The sequence below is a fragment of the Mustela nivalis genome (genome assembly GCF_964662115.1).
Source record: "Mustela nivalis genome assembly, chromosome: 17".
NCBI classification, from domain to species: Eukaryota; Metazoa; Chordata; class Mammalia; order Carnivora; family Mustelidae; genus Mustela; species Mustela nivalis.
Window position 1 is genome coordinate 19,964,554 of NC_139036.1, and position 20,071 is coordinate 19,984,624.

General features: G+C 38.5%; 2 protein-coding genes across 2 annotated transcripts in view; both read left to right on the plus strand.

The window, feature by feature from the left end:
- Positions 1-20,071, plus strand: part of SSH2 (slingshot protein phosphatase 2) — a 252,619-nt gene that overhangs the window by 205,317 nt on the left and 27,231 nt on the right. Inside the window, exons 7-12 of the mRNA XM_082708526.1 lie at positions 1,261-1,329; positions 2,113-2,178; positions 5,982-6,176; positions 9,881-9,974; positions 10,098-10,226; positions 12,609-12,713. Of these exons, the coding sequence (XP_082564652.1) occupies positions 1,261-1,329; positions 2,113-2,178; positions 5,982-6,176; positions 9,881-9,974; positions 10,098-10,226; positions 12,609-12,713 (658 nt within the window). The remainder of the gene's footprint in view (positions 1-1,260; positions 1,330-2,112; positions 2,179-5,981; positions 6,177-9,880; positions 9,975-10,097; positions 10,227-12,608; positions 12,714-20,071) is intronic.
- Positions 1-20,071, plus strand: part of ALDOC (aldolase, fructose-bisphosphate C) — a 1,020,901-nt gene that overhangs the window by 27,872 nt on the left and 972,958 nt on the right. The window lies entirely within an intron of this gene.

Here is a 20,071-nt window from a genome sequence, read left to right on the forward strand (position 1 = left end):
AAATCCAGATATTTTGACGAAGTATAACTGCCCAATAAGTGGTAGTTATTATATGTTTGGTTCTGTTATATACATTTCTTACTTTGTTACGTAATTTAATCTTCAGAAACATTCCAGTCAAGATAGTATTTTTTTTAAAGGTTTTATTTATTTGACAGAGAGATACAGCCAGAGAGGGAACACAAGCAGGGAGAGTGGGAGAGAAAGAAGCAGACTTCCTGCCCAGAGGGAGCCTGATGTGGGTCTTGATCCCAGGACCCTAGGATCATAACCTGAACTGAAGGCAGAGGCTAAACAACTGTGCCACCCAAGAGCCCCTTATTCAGTTTTAAGACTTTTTTTTTTTTTTTTTTTTTTTTTTTTTTTAGACAGGCAGAGAGAGAGGAGGAAGCAGGCTCCCCGCTGAGCAGAGAGAGCCTGATGCAGGTCTTGATCCCAGAACCCTGGGATCACAACCTGAGCTGAAGGCAGAGGCTTTAACCCACTGAGCCATTCAGGCGCCCCCTTATTTGGTTTATAGATAGGGAAACTGGAGCACAAAGCAATTAAATACTTTGCCTAAAATTATATAGTTAGTGCCTGAACCCAGGTTCCAGAGCCCATCTGATTCCAGAGCCTGTGCACTCAACCATACTTTGCTGTTGTACCTCCCAGGTCTGAGGTTCCTTCTACTATACAATGCTGCTTTTCTGGATACATTGGCAAGGAGAGGGTGTCAGAGCCTGGAAGACTGAGTGGAAAGAGAAAATGGTCAATGGCAGCCTTAAGGAGAGAAAGTGGCAGGGGTCTGGGGTAGATTACAGTTGTCCAGAGGGGTGGTGTGATAGAGACACTATTTCCCAATTTGTGTTCAATAAATATACATAAACCTCAGAGGTCTTCAGCAACCAGCAATAGTTCTTGGCATTAGAAATTATTTTTGGAGTTGAGTAGGATGCTGTGACTTTGGGGTGAAACCTGCCAATCACAAGTCAGTAGCAATCACCTGGATTTTTTAGACAGTGGCCATTTTTGAGATAGCAATACAAGGAGCTCAGTCAGTAAGTTTTCTTTATTAATTGCATAAGGACCTGACTAACCACCTGTCTGATACAGCTACAGAGCACATGCATTAGACTGATAGTTATATGATAGAAATTCCTTCATTCTAACATGCCAGAATTTAAAGTTTAGGGCTTTTTCTTTGTGCTGAAAGAGTTAATCAAAAACTGCTTCCTACAATAGCAGGAATTAACCTTTGGACTATTTCTTCTCTTGCAGTAGCACTTGTACCATGGGCTTAGTCCTGCCCCTCTGGAGTGATACCCTAATTCATTTGGATGGTGATGGGTAAGAGCTTTCCCTTTTTATTCTCCTTATAAAAGGCCAAAGGGTGGGGTTCCATCTTAGTGCCCATTCATTAAGCTCAGTGGGAGGCCCATTGTGCCCAAGTAAACTGTCATGTCAGCAACTCAGTGAGTCTTGTTTTGTAAAGTGGAGTTAAAAATACGACTTGCCAGGGCCTCTCACTTCTCTTCTTCTAGGCTGACTACGGTAAGAATCCAGACAAAGAAAAACTAGTTTGTTGGCTCACTCTTTAATCTGAGCATGTGGGACTGTTGCAATGCTCTCCCAGAGGATGATATGTTCTGTTTCAAATAACCTCGTGCCGCCTCTGCCAGCTGTCAGCCTACAGTATAACCCCTTTCTTGTGCCAATTCCTTCCAGTGACCCTCCACCCCCACCTCCTGGTGTTTTTAGAATGTGTCCCCAAGAGACCAAGATGTTTGCTCCAGTTTATAAAACCAGGGTCAGGTTTGCTAAGAACCCACAAGACTTCCAAACAGAAATATATAGCAGAACAGTTTGTCTGCAACTACAGCTGGGAAACTATATAATTCCCTAACTCCAGTGTAGGAGTCCATTCATTTTGCTTGGTAGATAAAATCAGACAATTTGTTGAAGCTTTTCAGTCAAGCCCTATACTCTTAACTTCTGCTTGAAGTGTCTGATGATTTCTTCTATTGAGCCAGCAGTTGCTAGTCTGAGAAATAACCTTGAAAACTCAGAACTACAGTAACCTACTCTCATTTGTGGATTTTTTATCTCATTCTTTTTTTTTTTTTTTCTTAGTGGGTTCAGTGTATCAACGGATAACAGAGTGCACATATTCAAACCTGTATCTGTACAGGCAATGTGGTAAGAGGACTTTTAATGTCTCTATGAAAGGTTTTTTACCTATGAAAGTTTTAAATATATTATTGGGGCAATATTTTGTGAGTAGTAGTAGTATTTGAAATAGTACAGTTCTCTATGAAAATGCTGTATGACCTGTTTATATTTTTAAGATTTTGTGTGATTTGTTTGTGTGGCCTTCATAGTTAAAGATGTCCTGGGAGTTCAAATTATTTCAAATTATCATAGTGGAAGACCTTAAGCCTTGGTGAACAAGTGAGATTCAGAGGTGTTTTTAGACTCTGGAAGATATTAATAAATCAATTGCTGGCTGGAACAATTTTATAGGGACACATTGACTAAGGTAGCCCCAGTCTAGAGCCAAATCTAGAACATCACACTACTACAGTGCATTAGTGTTCAATTTCTTAGGGTAATCAGGGATATTATTGATAGATAAGTTTCCGTTAAAATTGCTGATGACTGTTTGCAAGGCTGCATAATGCAAATAAAGCCTAAACATTGTAGATATTAATAATCATGAGCTGGTGTGCTAACACTTTGTGGCTACTTAACTATGTGTCACATATTGTGCATTACATGGATTATATCTAATCATTACACCAACTCCCTCAAAATAATATTATTAGCTCCTTATCAGTGATGAGAAAGCTAAAGTTTTGGAGAGGTTACATACCAGGCCTAAGAGCATCTTTTCCATTTAGGCAGAATAGACTCTTACTCTCTTACTCTAAATTATCTAGAAAAATGATTTAATATAACTGGGGAATGGTGTGACTCTAAGATTCAGAGTCTATCCCTGAATTAAGGATTTGAATTTCAGTTTCTCATTCAGTTGCCTGTTCTGTAGTAGAAGTCCTCATGAGGAGCAGAATGGACAGAACAAAAGCCAAACCAGGAATAAAGGAGCCTGAAAAAGAGACTCCAGGGAGCTCATTTGCCCTTGAATAATAGCCTTGATAGGCTTGAGGTGGGTGCCTCATAAAAGAGTCAACTGAACTTAAGAATCTTACCATTTCATACAGTAATTGAGGTGGGAAGAGTTACAGGTCATGTGTTTAAACCAGATTTTTAGATTTAGGGCACATTCCACAGATAAATAAAAGTTTTCTCATGGAAAACTTACCTTCCTTGACTAAGGCTCCTTTAAAGGTAACTGACATGTCTATTCCCAGGTACCAAGTAAAACCAAACAGCCTAAGTCCCATAAATGACAGTGTTTTCTGTTACATTTTGAGGAAGAGTACAAAGCATCTTCTTAATTCTTAAGACAATGAAGGAAGATTCAAGTAATAAACTGGTTCAATCTTTGATGTTCCAAAGCAAACTGACTAGTCCTACTTCTGTTAGCTTAGCTAATTCAGAATAAACTTTGGGGGGTACCATCTGGGAAGCAGTGAACTTAAAGTCACAGGAAAAAAGATGATCTGTGGATCAAAGTGGCATTTAGACCAGGTGTTTCCTTCACAGGAAGGTAGTTACTATAGCCTCCAACTCCTGTATGCAGCTGAAGTATCTGAGGTAGCTAAGCCTTGAGTGTATTTTAGGGATCTTGCCCCAGACACATGTGGCATATGCTTTTGAAGCAGTTTTCCCGGCTGAAGACAACATGCACTGACTATCCTCTACATTGCACTTAGCTGGACCTTACCTTTAAATCTATGTAATGAAACTGAAATTCACAGAGAATTCTCTGAGAATTTGATAAACTTCTCTGAGAATTTAGTTCACTTTGAGTAATAGAAGGCATCTTAAAAGAATCTGCAACTTTGTTTTTTTTCTTAAGGAAAAATGTTTCCCTGATAGAAATGGACTGAAATGTTTTTCCATTATCAGATTGCTAATTATCTTATGTTTTAATTTACATTATACGGGGTTGACAAGGACTCAAGGAACAGACATTGTCATTTGCAGTTGTTGGTAGAATAAACTGGAACAACCTTTCTTGAGAATAATTTGCCAATATGCTTTACCATTTTACATGCCCTTTTGACCCAGTAATTTTAGTTCTGAGAATTTATCCTAAGGTAATAATTGTGGATATGTGCAGAATTTTTAACTATAAGAATGTTTGTCAGTGTTGTAATAATAGCAAAAAATGGAGAACAATTTAAATATCTGAAAAACAGGAATTAGTTAAATTATGGAACTGTTAAAACAATCTAGTTGAAGAATATTGATATAGATGTTGACAAGAAGATGTAAACTAAAATCAAGTTTTAAATGTATGTAGAGGGAGACCAGGATAGCTTAGTTGTTTGGGCGTCCAACTCTTGATTTCGGCTCAGGTCATGATCTCAGGGTTGTGAGATCAAGTCCTGTGTCAGTCTCCGGACCCAGTGGGGAGTCTGCTTGAGAGTCTCTCTCTCCCTCTGCCACTGCCCTGCTCTCGCTCTCTAAAATAAATTTAAAAAGCTTTTTTTTTTAAAGATTTTATTTATTTATTTAACAGATGGAGATCACAAGTAGGCAGAGAGACAGGCAGAGAGAGAGAGCAGGAAGCAGGCTCCCTGCTGAGCAGAGATCCCAATTCGGAGCTCGATCCCAGGACCCTGGGATCATGACCTGAGCCGAAGGCAGAGGCTTTAACCCACTGAGCCACCCAGGCGCCCCAATAAATAAATTTTTTTAAGAAAGAAATAAAATGTATATGTAGAATATGGTCATATCTTTATTAAGATCTATGCATAAACAAAAAGACTGGGAAAATCTCTACTAAAACTTTAACAGTAGTTATTTCTCAATGGTCAGACTACAGAATATTTCTGCCTTTTACTTAAGGTCCCTAAATTTCCTAAAGTTAGTATGGATCACCTTTGTTACTGTGGGGCGGGAATTAAACGGTATTTTTCAAAGAAAGATGTAAATGGATTGTAAATGGAATTCTCTCATAATATCCTCTTCCTGTAGGAGAGGGACTTTAACTTTTAGCTAATAAGACATTTCATTTAACAAATAGTGACTGTGCTCCAACTATGAACTAGGCATTATTAATAGGCACTTGAGATACATCCATAAACAAAATGTAGAATGATCCTTGCTCCTATATAACTAATTTCCTAACATTTCTGGCTTTAGCTTTTTCCAAGTATATAACTAAAAAGGTTCTTCTCAAATAGAAAAAAAGAAAAGCAAAAAAAAGGGGGGGGAGGGGGTACTTTCAGTTTTGTTTACCCTTCTTGGGTTTCTGAGTTCATGGTCAGAGATTTAATTAGTATAACCAGAGCTATTCTTAGAAAGTGGCTCAAGTGTATGAATAAATGGTTTAAGGAGACTGGGAGACTAAAGCAGCAAGGATGATAAATGTCATTAGATTAGTACTTTTGGGGCATGAAAGGACATGTCCTCAAGGCTTAGGGACATCTATCTACGTGATCTTTGTGGACCCTCTAAGAATCATAGGAAATATACACTGTAAGATGATTCTGTGTCAAGGGAAACAAATATTTATATAGTAAATGGTTGAGATCTTTAGTTCTGTAGTGATACAACATACCCACAGCATGGTTTCAACTACAGAATCATGAGCTCCAGACGTACCCAGACCTATTTTTCACTAGTGGGTTGTCAGTTCTCCTGCCACTGTCTACCCCCGTCCCTAATAATGCATCAGCAAGAAGTGTCTAGCCAATTGCTATGAATAGGTAATATAATCAGAATCAGAGAACCTTAAATTCCAGGGAATAGATTCTCCAGAGGCCAAATTCTCTAAGATTTAAAAATTGAAAGAGTTTTGGGTACACATGGATTATTGGCTTTTTGATGTCTCCAGTTCTACAGTGCTCATTTCCAAGCGTATCTTTCAGGTCTGCACTACAGAGTTTACACAAGGCTTGTGAAGTGGCCAGAATGCATAACTACTACCCAGGCAGCCTGTTTCTCACTTGGGTGAGTTATTACGAGAGCCACATCAACTCAGATCAGTCATCAGTCAATGAATGGAATGCTATGCAGGATGTGCAGTCCCACCGGCCTGACTCTCCAGCTCTCTTCACAGACATGTAAGTCAGCTAACTCAGGATCACTGAAGTGTTCTCTGTTATATCCTAGGAGGTTGTAAGCAACATGTTCCTCCCTAATCTCTCTCTTGGAGAATTAATCTTATCCAGTGATATTAGTCAATGTCTGTACTACACATCTGCCACACAAAGAACCCTATTCTTTCTGTTGTCTGCAAAGGCCTAAGGAGTTTCACTCCTGGGCACAATGGAATCTCCATAGTAAAGAATTGCTATACCATAAAATCCCATTCAGATTCCACCAATTTGACATTTGAGTTTAAAGGGAGTTAGGCTGAATTCTGCCTTTGCATTATCTGTGAAAGAAGCATTTGGTAAGCAAATTAATGACACAGAAGCTTTTTTGTTTTGTTTCATTTTAAAATTCTATTTTTAAGTAATCACTACACCCAATGTGGGGCTCAAACTTAGGACCCCAAGATCAAGGGTCACATGCTCTACTGACTTAAGCCAGCCAAGCACCCTGACATATAGAGAAACTTTTTTTTTTTTTTTTAAGATTTATTTATTTATTTGACAGGCAGAGATCACAAGGAGGCAGAGAGGCAGGCAGAGAGAGAGAGGAGGAAGCAGGCTCCCTGCTGAGTAGAGAGCCCGATGCGGGACTCGATCCCAGGACCCTGAGATCATGACCTGAGCCGAAGGCAGCGGCTTAACCCACTGAGCCACCCAGGCGCCCTATAGAGAAACTTTTAAAGGGATGTTTCCAATAATTAAACAAGATGTTTCCAGTCAATTTAAAAGACTGTCTAGGATAGATACTATGCTAATTTTAAACTGGTTTCTATTCACATATTTTTAAAAAATAATTTATAATTCAAGTCTTTGACTCAGCCCCACCATTGCCTTTTTGGGTCTTTGTCAGTGAGATTTTATTAAATCTCACTGTGAGTTGGGTAAAGGCCTGAGGTGGAGTTGATGTTTTTTTCCTTTTTAGGTCTATGTGTTGAAATTTATGTGACTATTTTCGAAATTAATCAGGATGTTTATTTCTCCCTGAATTGATCTTTCTACACTTCCAAGGTATTCTATAGATGGGAAAGAAGAGTAGTTACTTACTATCTGACCATACAAACCTTCACCTTCAGATTCCTAAATGGATACCAGAACAGTTCACGGGTTTTTTTGGTTTTGTTTTTTTGGGTTTTTTTTTTTTTTAAGAAAATGCTTAGTTTGGATAATAGTGTAAACTTATTTTTACTGAAAAAGGTGAAATTTCCAAGAATTGTGTGAAGAGAGCAAGCAAAAAAGCAGTGGAAGCTTTTTGCATGGGGTGTTACTGATACTAAGACCTCCTTTTCATTAGCCCTTAGTCCTTTGAAGATCCCACAGTAAAAGATAAGAATTAGTCTGGCTTTCAGAATCTTGGGAAATGTTACTGAGTTCATGCTTTATAGATGGTTGATGGGTATCAAAGAAATGAGTGTCTCATCTGGCTCAAAAATGGACATTCTAAAACAGATTTACATGAGACAGAGAAAACCCTTCTTTTCATTTCTCATGATTTTGATAAAGAAAATTTGGATATTACATCAGAAAGAAAGAAAAGGAAAGAAAATTGGCTATAATCTGTCTCTATCCCCAAGCAAAAAGAGTGATGTAAAGAGTAGTCCCTGGCGCATAGTAGAAGCTCATTAAATGTTACCTCTTAGTATGTACCATATAACCCGGATTTTAAGATACATTTACTAACCAAATGTCTGTCACAGAAAAACTGAAAAGCTATAGGCATAATATTATAATATTATCATAAAATAATAATATCATAAAATGATAATCTCTGATGCAGGGATTTTCAATGATTTTGTTTTTCTTTGTGTTTTTACATATTTTCCGGATTTTTGTCTAGTGAAATTGAGCAAGAAAGTGTATTTGTATTGTAATGTTTTTTCCATTTCTTCCTCCTCCCTAAATTGACTAGAAAAGCCTAAAACACAATGCTGAGCATACAGGGACAATGTGTGCCAAAATGGATTTAAGTACTCTACTGCAAATAAAGTTTGTATTTTGAAATACAAGGAAGGGGAAGAGGGAACATACATGTATAGTACCTCCAATGTATGTCAAATATTATGTCAAGCATTTCATACATGATACCTCATTTAATCCTCATAAGAACCTCATGAGGCAGATGTGATTATTATGAGGCGATGTGATTTTTATCCTAATTTTATAGAAAGGGAAACCCACTCAGAGAAGGGAAGAAATTTGTTCAGGGTCATACCACTGGGAAGTAGCAGGACTGATTAAAACCCAGGTGTGTCTGCTCCCAAACTACTCTGTCCCAGAGAAGTATTGTGAAAGATTAAGAGAAAGATTGCTAACTAGGAAATCTAACTCATGCACATGGGTGGTAAAATTTGTTTCTATCAGTATTTTTTATTGGAGGAACGATATGTATCACTTTCTGTCACTAGCTATGTCTAGGAAAAATGGTGAGGAGTGTGATTAAGATCCTGTCAAGACAGGGATGCCTTGGCAGATAGGGAAAAGGCACAGGCATTATCTGTATTCTACAGGGCTCATGAGAAACTATGAGCCCAAGTGGTGGGGAGCCCGAAGGTTGTGAGGTCAGAGCAGCCATCTTTGGAGATTACTGAAGCTATTTTTGCAGCCAGTGATAAGGCGGTAGGCAGCAAGGGCAGGCAGGATGCCTGAAGGCTTAGTCCATTTCCATCTCCAAATAAGGAGGTGCAGAGCAGATACCTTTCTTGAGTAGGTAAGAGGGAAAGATGAGACAGAAAGTCCTTTTTGTCAGCCTCACTCAAATTCTGCATAATATGAAATAGTGCTTTTAGAGAGAAGCATCCAGTTACAATGAACCAATACCTTTCTAGTAATTGGAGAGTCGACTTCATAGTTTAATTTCTATTAAAGTTCCAAGGGTAATTTTATTTTTAAGAGTCAGAAGATTAAGGGAAGCAACATAATCCTGCAGGTAGAGTGTTAGGCTGGGCTGAGAATGCTGGTTCTCCTGCCAGTGTATGTGATCTTTGGCATGTCATTTAACCTTTCAGCTGTTTATTTCCTTTATCTGTAAAATGGGGATAACAGTTTCACAGAGATGTTATGAGAGCTTTTATGAAAAGAAACACATTTTAGATGAAAGTACTCTGGGTAGTTAATCCTTAAAAACCCATTTTGGAGTGAATTTGCCTCAATGAAGAAGGCAGAAATCGTTCTTTTGTCTTTCCTGTCTCCTAGAACGATAGTAATAAATGGTCAGCATTCAGTGGCATATTAAGCTACTGAAGACGTAGTTCCATCAGTGGGTTATACCACTGTTCTACTCAGCTTGGTATTCTAGCTCCACGAGTGGTAGTCAGGGATACTTGATGAAACAGTATGGCTGTGATTCTGCGTTAAAGTGGTATATACAGTAGTATAGCTTTTTGTCTTTATTCCTTCATAGATGCATGTGAATATATTTTAAGGGATTTTAGACATGTACATCCTCTTCAAGTAATAATTTCTACACATTGACATTCTATGCATTGTGAAAAGAAACTTTTTTAAGTATTTTTTTTTCTTTTTCTTTTGCTTTTGCTTTTTTTGCCATGGCCCTAGAATATCAATGTTTGAGAGTAATAGAGGGAAGGTCTGCCAATTTGGAAACATAATCAAATGGCACATGAATTAGCCTAGTCAAATTCCTGCCTAAGAAAAATCACCATTTCTCTCCTCAGACCAACTGAACGTGAGCGAACAGAAAGATTAATTAAAACCAAATTAAGGGAGATAATGATGCAGAAGGATTTGGAGAATATCACATCCAAAGAGGTAAGAGACCTTGAGTTCTCCTTGTTCCAAGGCTAGGAGTAGGTATGGGGTTAGAAATCGCGAGTGATTGAAAGCACAGAGATACTTTTCAGAGATTAGTAAAACATGTCCTCCTTGTTTCAGATACGAACTGAGTTGGAAATGCAAATGGTGTGCAACTTACGAGAATTCAAGGAATTTATAGATAATGAAATGATAGTGATCCTTGGTCAAATGGATAGCCCTACCCAGATATTTGAGCACGTTTTCTTGGTAAGTCTAAGAGCCACTCACAGTGCTGTGCCAAATCTAGTCCATACCAGCTCTGGAGGAGCAACTGTTAAATTTTAGTATATTTAAAATTAAATGTAACTTAAAAACAAAGGTAGTAAGTATTCAAACCTCATCGCTTCCTAATTTTTTACTACATTTAACTGTTATCTGTGCTCTTAGGTTATTCACATGTATTATATGGTGGAAATGTTAGATAATGGTGTGCTTCTGCTCATATCTTCCCTATTCCTCATTTGGTGATGTCAAGCTGGTAGATTAAAATTGACTAGTGGGAAAATTTACACCAAGGAAGTAGGCAAATGCTACAAATCAGGTCCTTCCCCTCCACCATGGATTGTTAAATATCTCATCTGTCCTTCACGACAGTCAAAAGTCAAAAACAGACCAGTTCACAATAGTTTGTTTTTTTTTAAGATTTTATTTATTTATTTGACAAACAGAGATTACAAGTAGGCAGAGAGAAAGGAGGAAACAGGCTCCCTGCTGAACAGAGAGCTCAATGCAGAGCTCCATTTCAGGACCCTGAGATCATGACCCCAATCGGAAGGCAGAGGCTTAACCCACTGAGCCACCTAGGCACCTCCGCAATAATTGTATACAGTGTATACAAATAGAATGATACTTTGAGGTCATTCTTTCAGATTTGCCAAATTTGCCTTAAGTCTTATATATCTGAGTAGAGGAGGTAGGAACTACTTATGACTGAGAGACTGTTGGACTTTTAAACATTTGGAACTTTATAGCTAGCTACATTTTGAGTCCCCCAAATATTTTTGTGTTTGCTAAAATTTCAGTGACTTAAAATTGTTCTTCATGGTTTCCGAACATTCAGTGACCTGAAATTAGCCCAGGGACACCTTTCTAACTAATGGATTAGGAAAGCTTCTAAAATCCCATTTTTCTCCCAAATATTAAAGACTTTTTTAGTTACCATCTGTACATGGTAGTGGGAATAAGATTAAAAAGGATAATTAAAATCAGTGGGAATGTCAGAACTTTGTTTTGCTTCCACTTCCCACACACTTGAACCAAAAATGCTAACAAGGAAATAAATTGATTGGTTTGAATTTCGCTTCCTTTCTCTGGTGAGGACATTTGTGAAATGATAAGAAGCTGAGAAACAGGAAACAAGAGGAATAAATACACAGGAACTGACTAAATTGGATCATCTTACCCCTGAATATTCAAGAGTTTGTATCACCAGGCAGTCAGATTTCATGCCATTGAAGGCTTGTGCCCTGAATTAACTTTGTGACAGTCTCAAGTATGTGTACTTGCACAGTGATTCATAGCGCTCTATAGCTATGAAATTACTCATGAAAAGCCGTAAGCTGGAAAGGGAACTTTTTTTCCATTACTTTAACTTCACCAATGTGTTTTGCTGTTTCTGGGTGTAGATCATAATGCAAAACTATCATTGACCTTTCCATTTGTAAAGCACTTGGCTTCATTGTCTTTTGCGTCTACCTTCATGAGGGTTCAAGTATTCCCTGCTGGTGTATTGTTGGAAAGAATTTTTTGTGTTATCTATAGAAAACTTATGAGTCACTCATTCAAATGGACCCTGCCCCCAACTGTGTCTGTGTAACATGACTAATTTTTATGAAGGGCAAGTGCCTGTAGCCAAAAATAGCTCATGTTAGAAAATGATCAGAGCTATAAACTCGGAAGTCACGTTTGCATTAGCTTGTATTTTAACACCAAAAAGATGTGGACATGATGAATATTAAATACAGTTACTGTCAGACTGTTTAATCTGTTTAATTTTAATTACTTCCCTATGTCTCTGGTACCACCTCCCTCAAGAACTACCTTCTTTGTTTTTCCTGAAATGATATAATTTAGAACATAGAGAGAAATTTTAGTGGTACTCTTAGCAGAAAAAATAGTCCGCTTCTCCCCAGATAAGTCTCTAATCAACTACAAATTAATTTGAGTATTTGTACCAGTATATCCATCCTAATATTTCATAATTGTTGGCATAGTCTTCTGTCTTGGCTTTTTTACTTATTGCAAAAGTAATTCATGTTCATTATAGAAAGCTTAGACAATTTAATTTTTTTAGTGAGCTACATGAGGTCCATTCCTTTCTATTTATTTTTTGATTGAAGCATAATTAACATACAATGTTATATTAGTTCCAGGTGTGCAACATAATGATTCAACAATTTTATACATTACTCAGTGCTCACCACAGTAAGTGTAGTCACCATCTGTCAGCATACAATGTTATCACAACATTATTGACTATATTCCCTATCCTGTATGCTTCCATCTCTGTAATTTACTAATTTTATGACTGGAAGCTTGTAACTCTTTTTTTTTTTTTTTTAAGATTTTATTTATTTATTTATTTGACAGGCAGAGATCACAAGGAGGCAGAGAGGCAGGCAGAGAGAGAGAGAGGGAAGCAAGCTCCCTGCTGAGCAGAGAACCCGATGTGGGACTCGATCCCAGGACCCTGAGACCATGACCTGAGCCGAAGGCAGTGGCTTAACCCACTGAGCCACCCAGGCGCCCCTGGAAGCTTGTAACTCTTAATCCTCCCCACCCAGCTTTCCTCTGGCAGCCACCAATTTGTTCTCTGTATAGAGTCCGGTTTTACTTGTTGATTTTTTATATTTCACCTATAAGTGAAATGATAATGGTATTTTTCTTTCTCTGACCTATTTCACCTAGCATGATTCTTGGCATATTCTTCTGTGTTGGGTTATTTATTACAAAAATGATTCATGTTCATTGTAGAAAGCTTAGTTTCAAAAGACAGTAACATTTAATCGTCAGCAAAAGAGATAAACAGTGACACCTTTTGTTATATAATATTCCAGTCTTACTTTTTTAACATGTGTGTCTATGTTTTTGAAAAAGGGAAATCCTGCTCCTCTCTTTTTTAGAGAATGGATGTGTTCTTTCCATTGTGAATATTTTTCTTATTTGGGAAAAACTTGCAAACTGGAGAATTCTGAAATTTAACTCTTATCCAACAAAGTGAGTGCATGAACACTTCTTCATCAATGGCTTCCCCCTTTGTTTGCACCACCATATCCTATATCCAAACCCCTATCTCTTCCCTCCGTGAGTCTGTGCTCTGCTGGCTTTCCTAGCAATTGACACGGAAAAAGAGGTCTTATTCAAGCTGCAAGCAGTGGTGTTAATTTTCTGCAAAGTCATTTCATCTTGTGCGTAGCTGCCATGCCTGGAGTGCAAGCAGATTGTGTGAAGGGAGGCAGCAGGATTTTTCCCCTCCCTTTAGAAGAATGCTCAGCTCTGCAGTGCAGTGCACAGAGATGTTTATTTAAAAAGGTGTCCAGCTGGTATGGAGAAGAAAAGTATAAAGCATAGTTTAAAGAAAATCCGCAGCAAGAAGAGAGGAATGATTGGTTGGGAGCCAGGGTATTTCCAGAAGAAGTTCTTCCACACCCTTAAGAGTGTACCACTTCTCTGAGCTGGAAGCCTTTGCTCAACCAAGTCTCAATATCAACAGTTCTCCTGGAGGTTGTCCCGTTTGGCTGAGAAAAAGCCAAATGTGAACAGAGACCCTTTGCTGAAAGGCAGGCAGCTTTCTTAGGAAACACAGGAATATTGGACACAGCCAGTAATTTTGTTCATGAATAAAAACGAGTTGATTTTTATTGCTGATGGTCATCTTTTTTAATATTTTTACATTACAGAATAATGTTTCCTTTTCAAAGAAAAATTAAGCCTCAAATTGGTAGTTACTTCTGTAGGTGCAGAGAAATGAAGGATATGTGAATAGATGAGACTTAAATCAAATGGGCTATTTTAATTATTCATGATTTTGTCCATCAGCTGGAGATGTGTAGCATGAACTTTTCTCAGAAGGAAAAATTAACAGAACTCTTATGCCTAGTTGCCTTCATAATGTGACTCACAGTATTGTGGCTGTAGATATGGTACGTTGAAGAAGATTTGGACAAGGCACCAGCCCTTGGAGATTATATCGAGTTATATTGATCCTAGCGGAACCTGAATACAGTCTTTCTTATTTGCTATGAATGTGCTCTCTTCTCTTTTGCTTGGAGCAATTGGACCCTCACAAGGCTATTTCTAAGTATAATATTGGAAAAGAAATTAGTCATTTGGGGGTGCCTAACTGGCTCTGTCAGTAGAGCATGCAACTGTTCATCTCAGGGTCATGAGTTCAAGCTCCACATTGGGCATGGAGCCTACATAAAAATTTTAAAAAAGAAAGAAAGAAATTAGTCACTCGGGCCTCTGGGCTATGGCACAGTGTAGGGGAACCAGAGTGAAAGGTGGAAATGAACTTACTTAAAAATGTATTATAGTCCCAAGATTTCATTTTATACTTTAGTAAGATTTGAATGTGCTTTGCATAATTATATAGAACATAGTGAAAAACCCCATGGAATTGTGTCATTGTAAGCCTGAGAAGCATGGAGAGGGGGAAAAAAAAGTCTTTGGAGGGCTCCAGGGGGCTAATATGCATAGTATTTATATTGAGGGCAGAAAAGTAATTATACCACGTTGACTGCAGTTCAGGTTGAACCCAAGCACAGTCCAAGTCATGTTATATGGACTTCCCTGAATCAGTAGCCAAAGCTTTTCATTTATTTTGTTTCTGGGTATGTGACATTTCAGATTGTCAGGTTGAATTTTCTCTGGACAGGTAGATGAAAACCATGAACTTATCCCATCATGTAAGGGTTATTTCCATCTAGCTGGACAAAGTTCCACAGAGGATTTAGACTTCTAAATTAAGAGGTGAAGTGGTCACATTTCCTTGGCTACCATTTAGCCTCTCAACCCTATTGCTTGGCTTCTGTCTCCTTGAAGTTCTTTACAGTTCTTACCTCTTTCTTTGGTGTGGCAGCTTGTTTTCGAAGGTTAATAAGCACAGAGTCTTCAGAACCTCCCTATTTTTTTGAAAGCAACTCAGCTGAGCTCTCAGGTCTGTAGAAAAGATCAGTTGCCCATCAGTTACTGTCCTTTTCCTGAATGGAACTTCATAGCATCCTTGATGTGTATCTCTCAGTTCAATAGCCAAATTAAATAATGTATCACTTGTCTTGTGATGATAATGCTTACATAACATTTACAGTTCTCAGAGTGCTTAATTTACTGATCTTATTTGGTCATTCATTCAATAAACATTTGTTGACTCTTTTTTTTTATGCCAGGCGTGAGGCTAGATACTTGTCCAATCTGATCTGTTTCTATAAGGAGAGAGTAATGAACCATATCAGACAGATATTCATGGAAGGCCAGGGGCTAAGACATGGAAGACGCCTGGATTAGATAATTAGAAGTGGTCATTAGTAACACTAGCAAGAGTGATGAGGGCAGAAATCATAGTGCTGTAAGTTGAAACATATGGGAAATGAGAAATCAGAGGAAGTAATAGATTTTATTTCTATGAATCATAGGAAGGGAAGGGAAGAAATGTCTAGAAAGAATATCTAGAAGAGAATTCAGGATAAAAAGAAGGTTTTTGCACTTTAATATGGGAGAAACTGGATTTTTTGGGGGGGGCGCGGGGGTTGGGGGTTGGGATGGGGACTTATAAACAAACTTATTTCTCATAGTTCTGTAGGCTAAAATCTGAGATCAGGGTGCCTGCATGGTCAGGTGAGGACTATATTCTGGGTCATAGACTTCTTTCTATTCTCACATGGCTGAAAGGATCAGGAAAACTTCCTATTTGTGATTTGAGAAGGTACCCATTTAGGTATATAGGACTAGGGTGGGAGGAATGTCCATTTTACAGGTAAGGAGAGCAAAGACAGAGAGGTTAAGCAATTTGCCCAGTGCCCCACAGTTGGGACTTGAACCTGAGTCTTCTAATGCTAAATTCCATTTAATGCATAATTCTAAAATAGATAAATTCCTACTTTTAAATGTTTGCCTTTTCAAAAGAGATGAACAGATAGTCCAAAGATAGAAAATGGACCTGAGGGGTGCCTGGGTGGCTCAGTCATTAAGCGTCTGCCTTCAGCTTAGGTCGTGATCCCGGGGTCCTGGGATCGAGCCCTGCATCAGGCTCCCTGCTTAGCAGAAGGCCTGCTTCTCCCTCTCCCACTCCTCCTGCTTGTGTTCCCTCTCTCACTGTCTCTCTGTCAAATAAATAAATAAATCTTTTTTTTTTAAGTGGAAAAAAAAATGGACCTAAAGCAATGAAAAGTTGTTAACTTTTACTTTTAGGAGAAATGCAAATTGAAATTACACTGACATACATTTCATGCCTAACAGATTGGCAAAAATTCAGAAGCTTAACCACACATTTTGTTGGCAAAGCTGTGGGGAAAGTGACACTCTCATACATTGTTGGTGGAAATGCAGAATTGTTTCAGCCTCTATGGAGGGGAATTTAGCAATGTCTAACAAAACTATGCATTGGCCCTTCACCCAGCAACCTCACTTCCACAAACTGAAACCGCATTCATAGGAGACTAATTGAATAAACTATTCTATCACTATCCAATGAAGTGTTATATAGATGTAAGAAAGAATAGGGAATATCTCTGTGAACTGTGATAATGGAGTGGTTCTGAGGACAATTGTAAAGTGAAGTAAGTTAAGAATAAAAGTATCTGTAATATACTACTTTTTTTTTTAAGATTTTATTTATTTATTTGACAGAGAGAGATCACAAGTAGATGGAGAGAGAGGCAGGCAGAGAGAGAGAGAGGGAAGCAGGCTCCCCACCGAGCAGAGAGCCCGATATGGAACTCGATCCCAGGACCCTGAGATCGTGACCTGAGCCGAAGGCAGCGGCTTAACCCACTGAGCCACCCAGGCGCCCTGTAATATACTACTTTTATGTAAGAAGTGGTAATAAGGATATATTTGTTGTTGTTATTGATGTTGTTTTTTTCAAAATAGAACATAGATAGAATAAGCCAGAAACTAATGAAGATGGTTACCCTTGGGGGCGCCTGGGTGGCTCAGTGGGTTAGGCCGCTGCCTTCGGCTCAGGTCATGATCTCAGGGTCCTGGGATTGAGTCCCGCATCGGGCTCTCTGCTCAGCAGGGAGCCTGCTTCCTCCTCTCTCTCTCTCACCCTGCCTCTCTGCCTACTTGTGATCTCTCTCTGTAAAATAAATAAATAAAATCTTAAAAAAAAAAAAAAAAAAGATGGTTACCCTTGGAGATTAAAGAGATTGAAGTGAACTTAGTGAGACTTCAAGTTTACTTTTTTTTTTTTTAAAGATTTTATTTATTTATTTGACAGAGAGAGATCACAAGTAGGCAGAGGCAGGCAGAGAGAGAGAGAGAGGAGGAAGCAGGCTTCCCGCCGAGCAGAGAGCCCGACGCGGGACTCGATCCCAGGACCCTGAGATCATGACCCGAGCCGAAGGCAGCGGTTTAACCCACTGAGCCACCCAGGCACCCTCAAGTTTACTTTTTAATAAACTTTTGACTTTCAATCTTATGAAAGTTTGGCATATTCAAAATCATGGAAAAAACACACCCTAAAGTTGAATGCAAACAGGAGCAAGTGAACCCAAATATATAGCAATTGGATAACTTCACAGAAGGAAATTAATTTGGGGTGCCTGGGTGTTTCAGTAGGTTAAGCGTCTTGATTTCACCAGAGGTCGTAATTTCTCTGTCCTGGGTCCTCCGTGTGGGGCTCCCTGCTCAAGTGAGGAGTCTGCTTCTCTCTCTCCGTCTGTGCTGTCTCTTGCTCTTGCCTTCTCTCAAGTAAATAAATAAAATCTTTTTTTAAAATTATTTTAAAAATAAAATAATTATTTTAAAAAGAAGGAAATTAATTCAAATAAGTTTTGAGCATAATATTCTGATTGAACCTCTTCATAGGAAGAGAAAAGAACTGCAAAGAAAATTTGAACTTAATAGATTGTATTTGGCTATGATATTGGTGTAGTATGGTTGAAGTTATTTTGTAAATAGAGTTAATGAGTTATTGGAAACCAAGGTTATCACTGTGAAATAGGTGAAAGATAACAAAGGGGCAAGAAAGAAAGGGAGAACCTTGTGGTGTTAACTTTGAATTAGAGGTACCAGTATAAATTCAATTTTTTTTAAAGATTTCATTCATTTATTTGAGAGAGAGCATGAGCAAGGAGAAGGTCAGAGGGAAAAGCAGACTCCCTGTGGAGCTAAGAGCCTGATGCGGGACTCAATCCCGGGACTCCGGAATCATGACCTGACCTGAAGGCAGTTGCTTAACCAACTGAGCCACCTGGGTGCCCTCAATTTTTTTTTTTTTTTCTTAAGTAGGCTCCACACCTAGCGTGGAGCCCAAGGAGGGATGCTCAAACTCGTGACCCTGAGGTCAAGAACTGAGCTGAGACCAAGAATTGGGTGCTCAACTGACTGAGCCACCTGGTACTCCTGTAAATTCAATATATTTTTTTAAATATTTCCTGATTTGTCCACTGAAATTTAGAAGCAATAACACCCAATATTTATGAGCATATCTAATTAATGTCCAGGTTTTTATTGCAAAATATCATTCTTTGTTAAAAGAAACCAGGGCTCCTTGGAGAAATCACTAATTCCACTCACAAAGTAAATCTAGAACAACTTCTTATGCCAGAAAGCAAGGAAATACTCAGAAAATAGCAGGATCATATCAAAAAGAGCTTGCCTGCTTGAAGAGAATTCCCACTGATCAAATTCAGGATAATTTGAGTGTCAGGGGAAAAAATGGTGTTGGATTGTATAACATTCTAAATACAAAAAGAATTCAAGAATGCATAGTGGCATTCAGAGTGTAAGGAATGACTAGGTGAAACTCTTTTACAAAGAAGAATGCCAGCTCCCATGCAGAAGGAATAATAGAATTAGAAAACCACAATTTTATCAACATCCAGTAAGATAAATTTTTTGGACAAGGTCAACAGTTAATGCTAAAACCATAGGGTAAAAGATTTTTGTGAAACAAGATATTCACCTGACTTTAAAGATCACTAATACCTAAAGATTACTAATTACTTATAAAGAAACCTTTACAGTATAGTAGTGGGATGTGGCAGATACAAAGGTACCTACCAAGAATTCAGGTTCAACCTAGCAAACAATGTGACAAACGGACGTTATGTGCCTCAAGATTTGATGCCATAGAAAGTACACAATACCAGCATTATATTATTCTTTTTTTTTAAACATTTTTATTTATTTATTTGATAAAGAGAGATCACAAGTAGGCAGAGAAGCAGGCTCCCCGCTGAGCAGAGAGCCCGATGTGGGGCTCGATTCCAGGACCCTGAGATCATGACCTGAGCCGAAGGCAGAGGCTTAAACCACTGAGCCACCCAGGTGCCCTGCATTATATTATTCTTGACAAGAATTTTGATCTGAATCTAATTATCAGGAAACAAATCAGACAAATCCAGATTGTGAGGAGTTCTCCAAGATTACAAACCTGTAGTCTACAAAAATGTCAATATCATGAAAACCAAAATAAATAAAGTTGGAGTAAACTGTCTAAGACCAGATTGAATGAGAAAGAGACATGGCAGGGCACCTGGGTGGCTCAGTGGGTTAAAGCCTCTGCCTTCGGCTCAGGTCATGGTCCCAGGGTCCTGGGATCGAGCCCTGCATTGGGCTCTTGGCTCAGCGGGGAGCCTGCTTTCCCCTCTCTCTCTGCCTACCTCTCTGCCTACTTGTAATCTCTGTCTGTCAAATAAATAAATAAAATCTTTAAAAAAAAAAAAAAACAAAGAAGGAAGGAAGAAAGAGACATGGCAACTAAATGCAAAGTATGATTTTTTTAGATTTTTATTTGTTTATTTGAGAGAGAGCGCATAACCTGGGGGAGACACCTTTCCAGCATGTGATCTTGAGCAGAAATTATTTGAATTATATGAGGGCTGGTT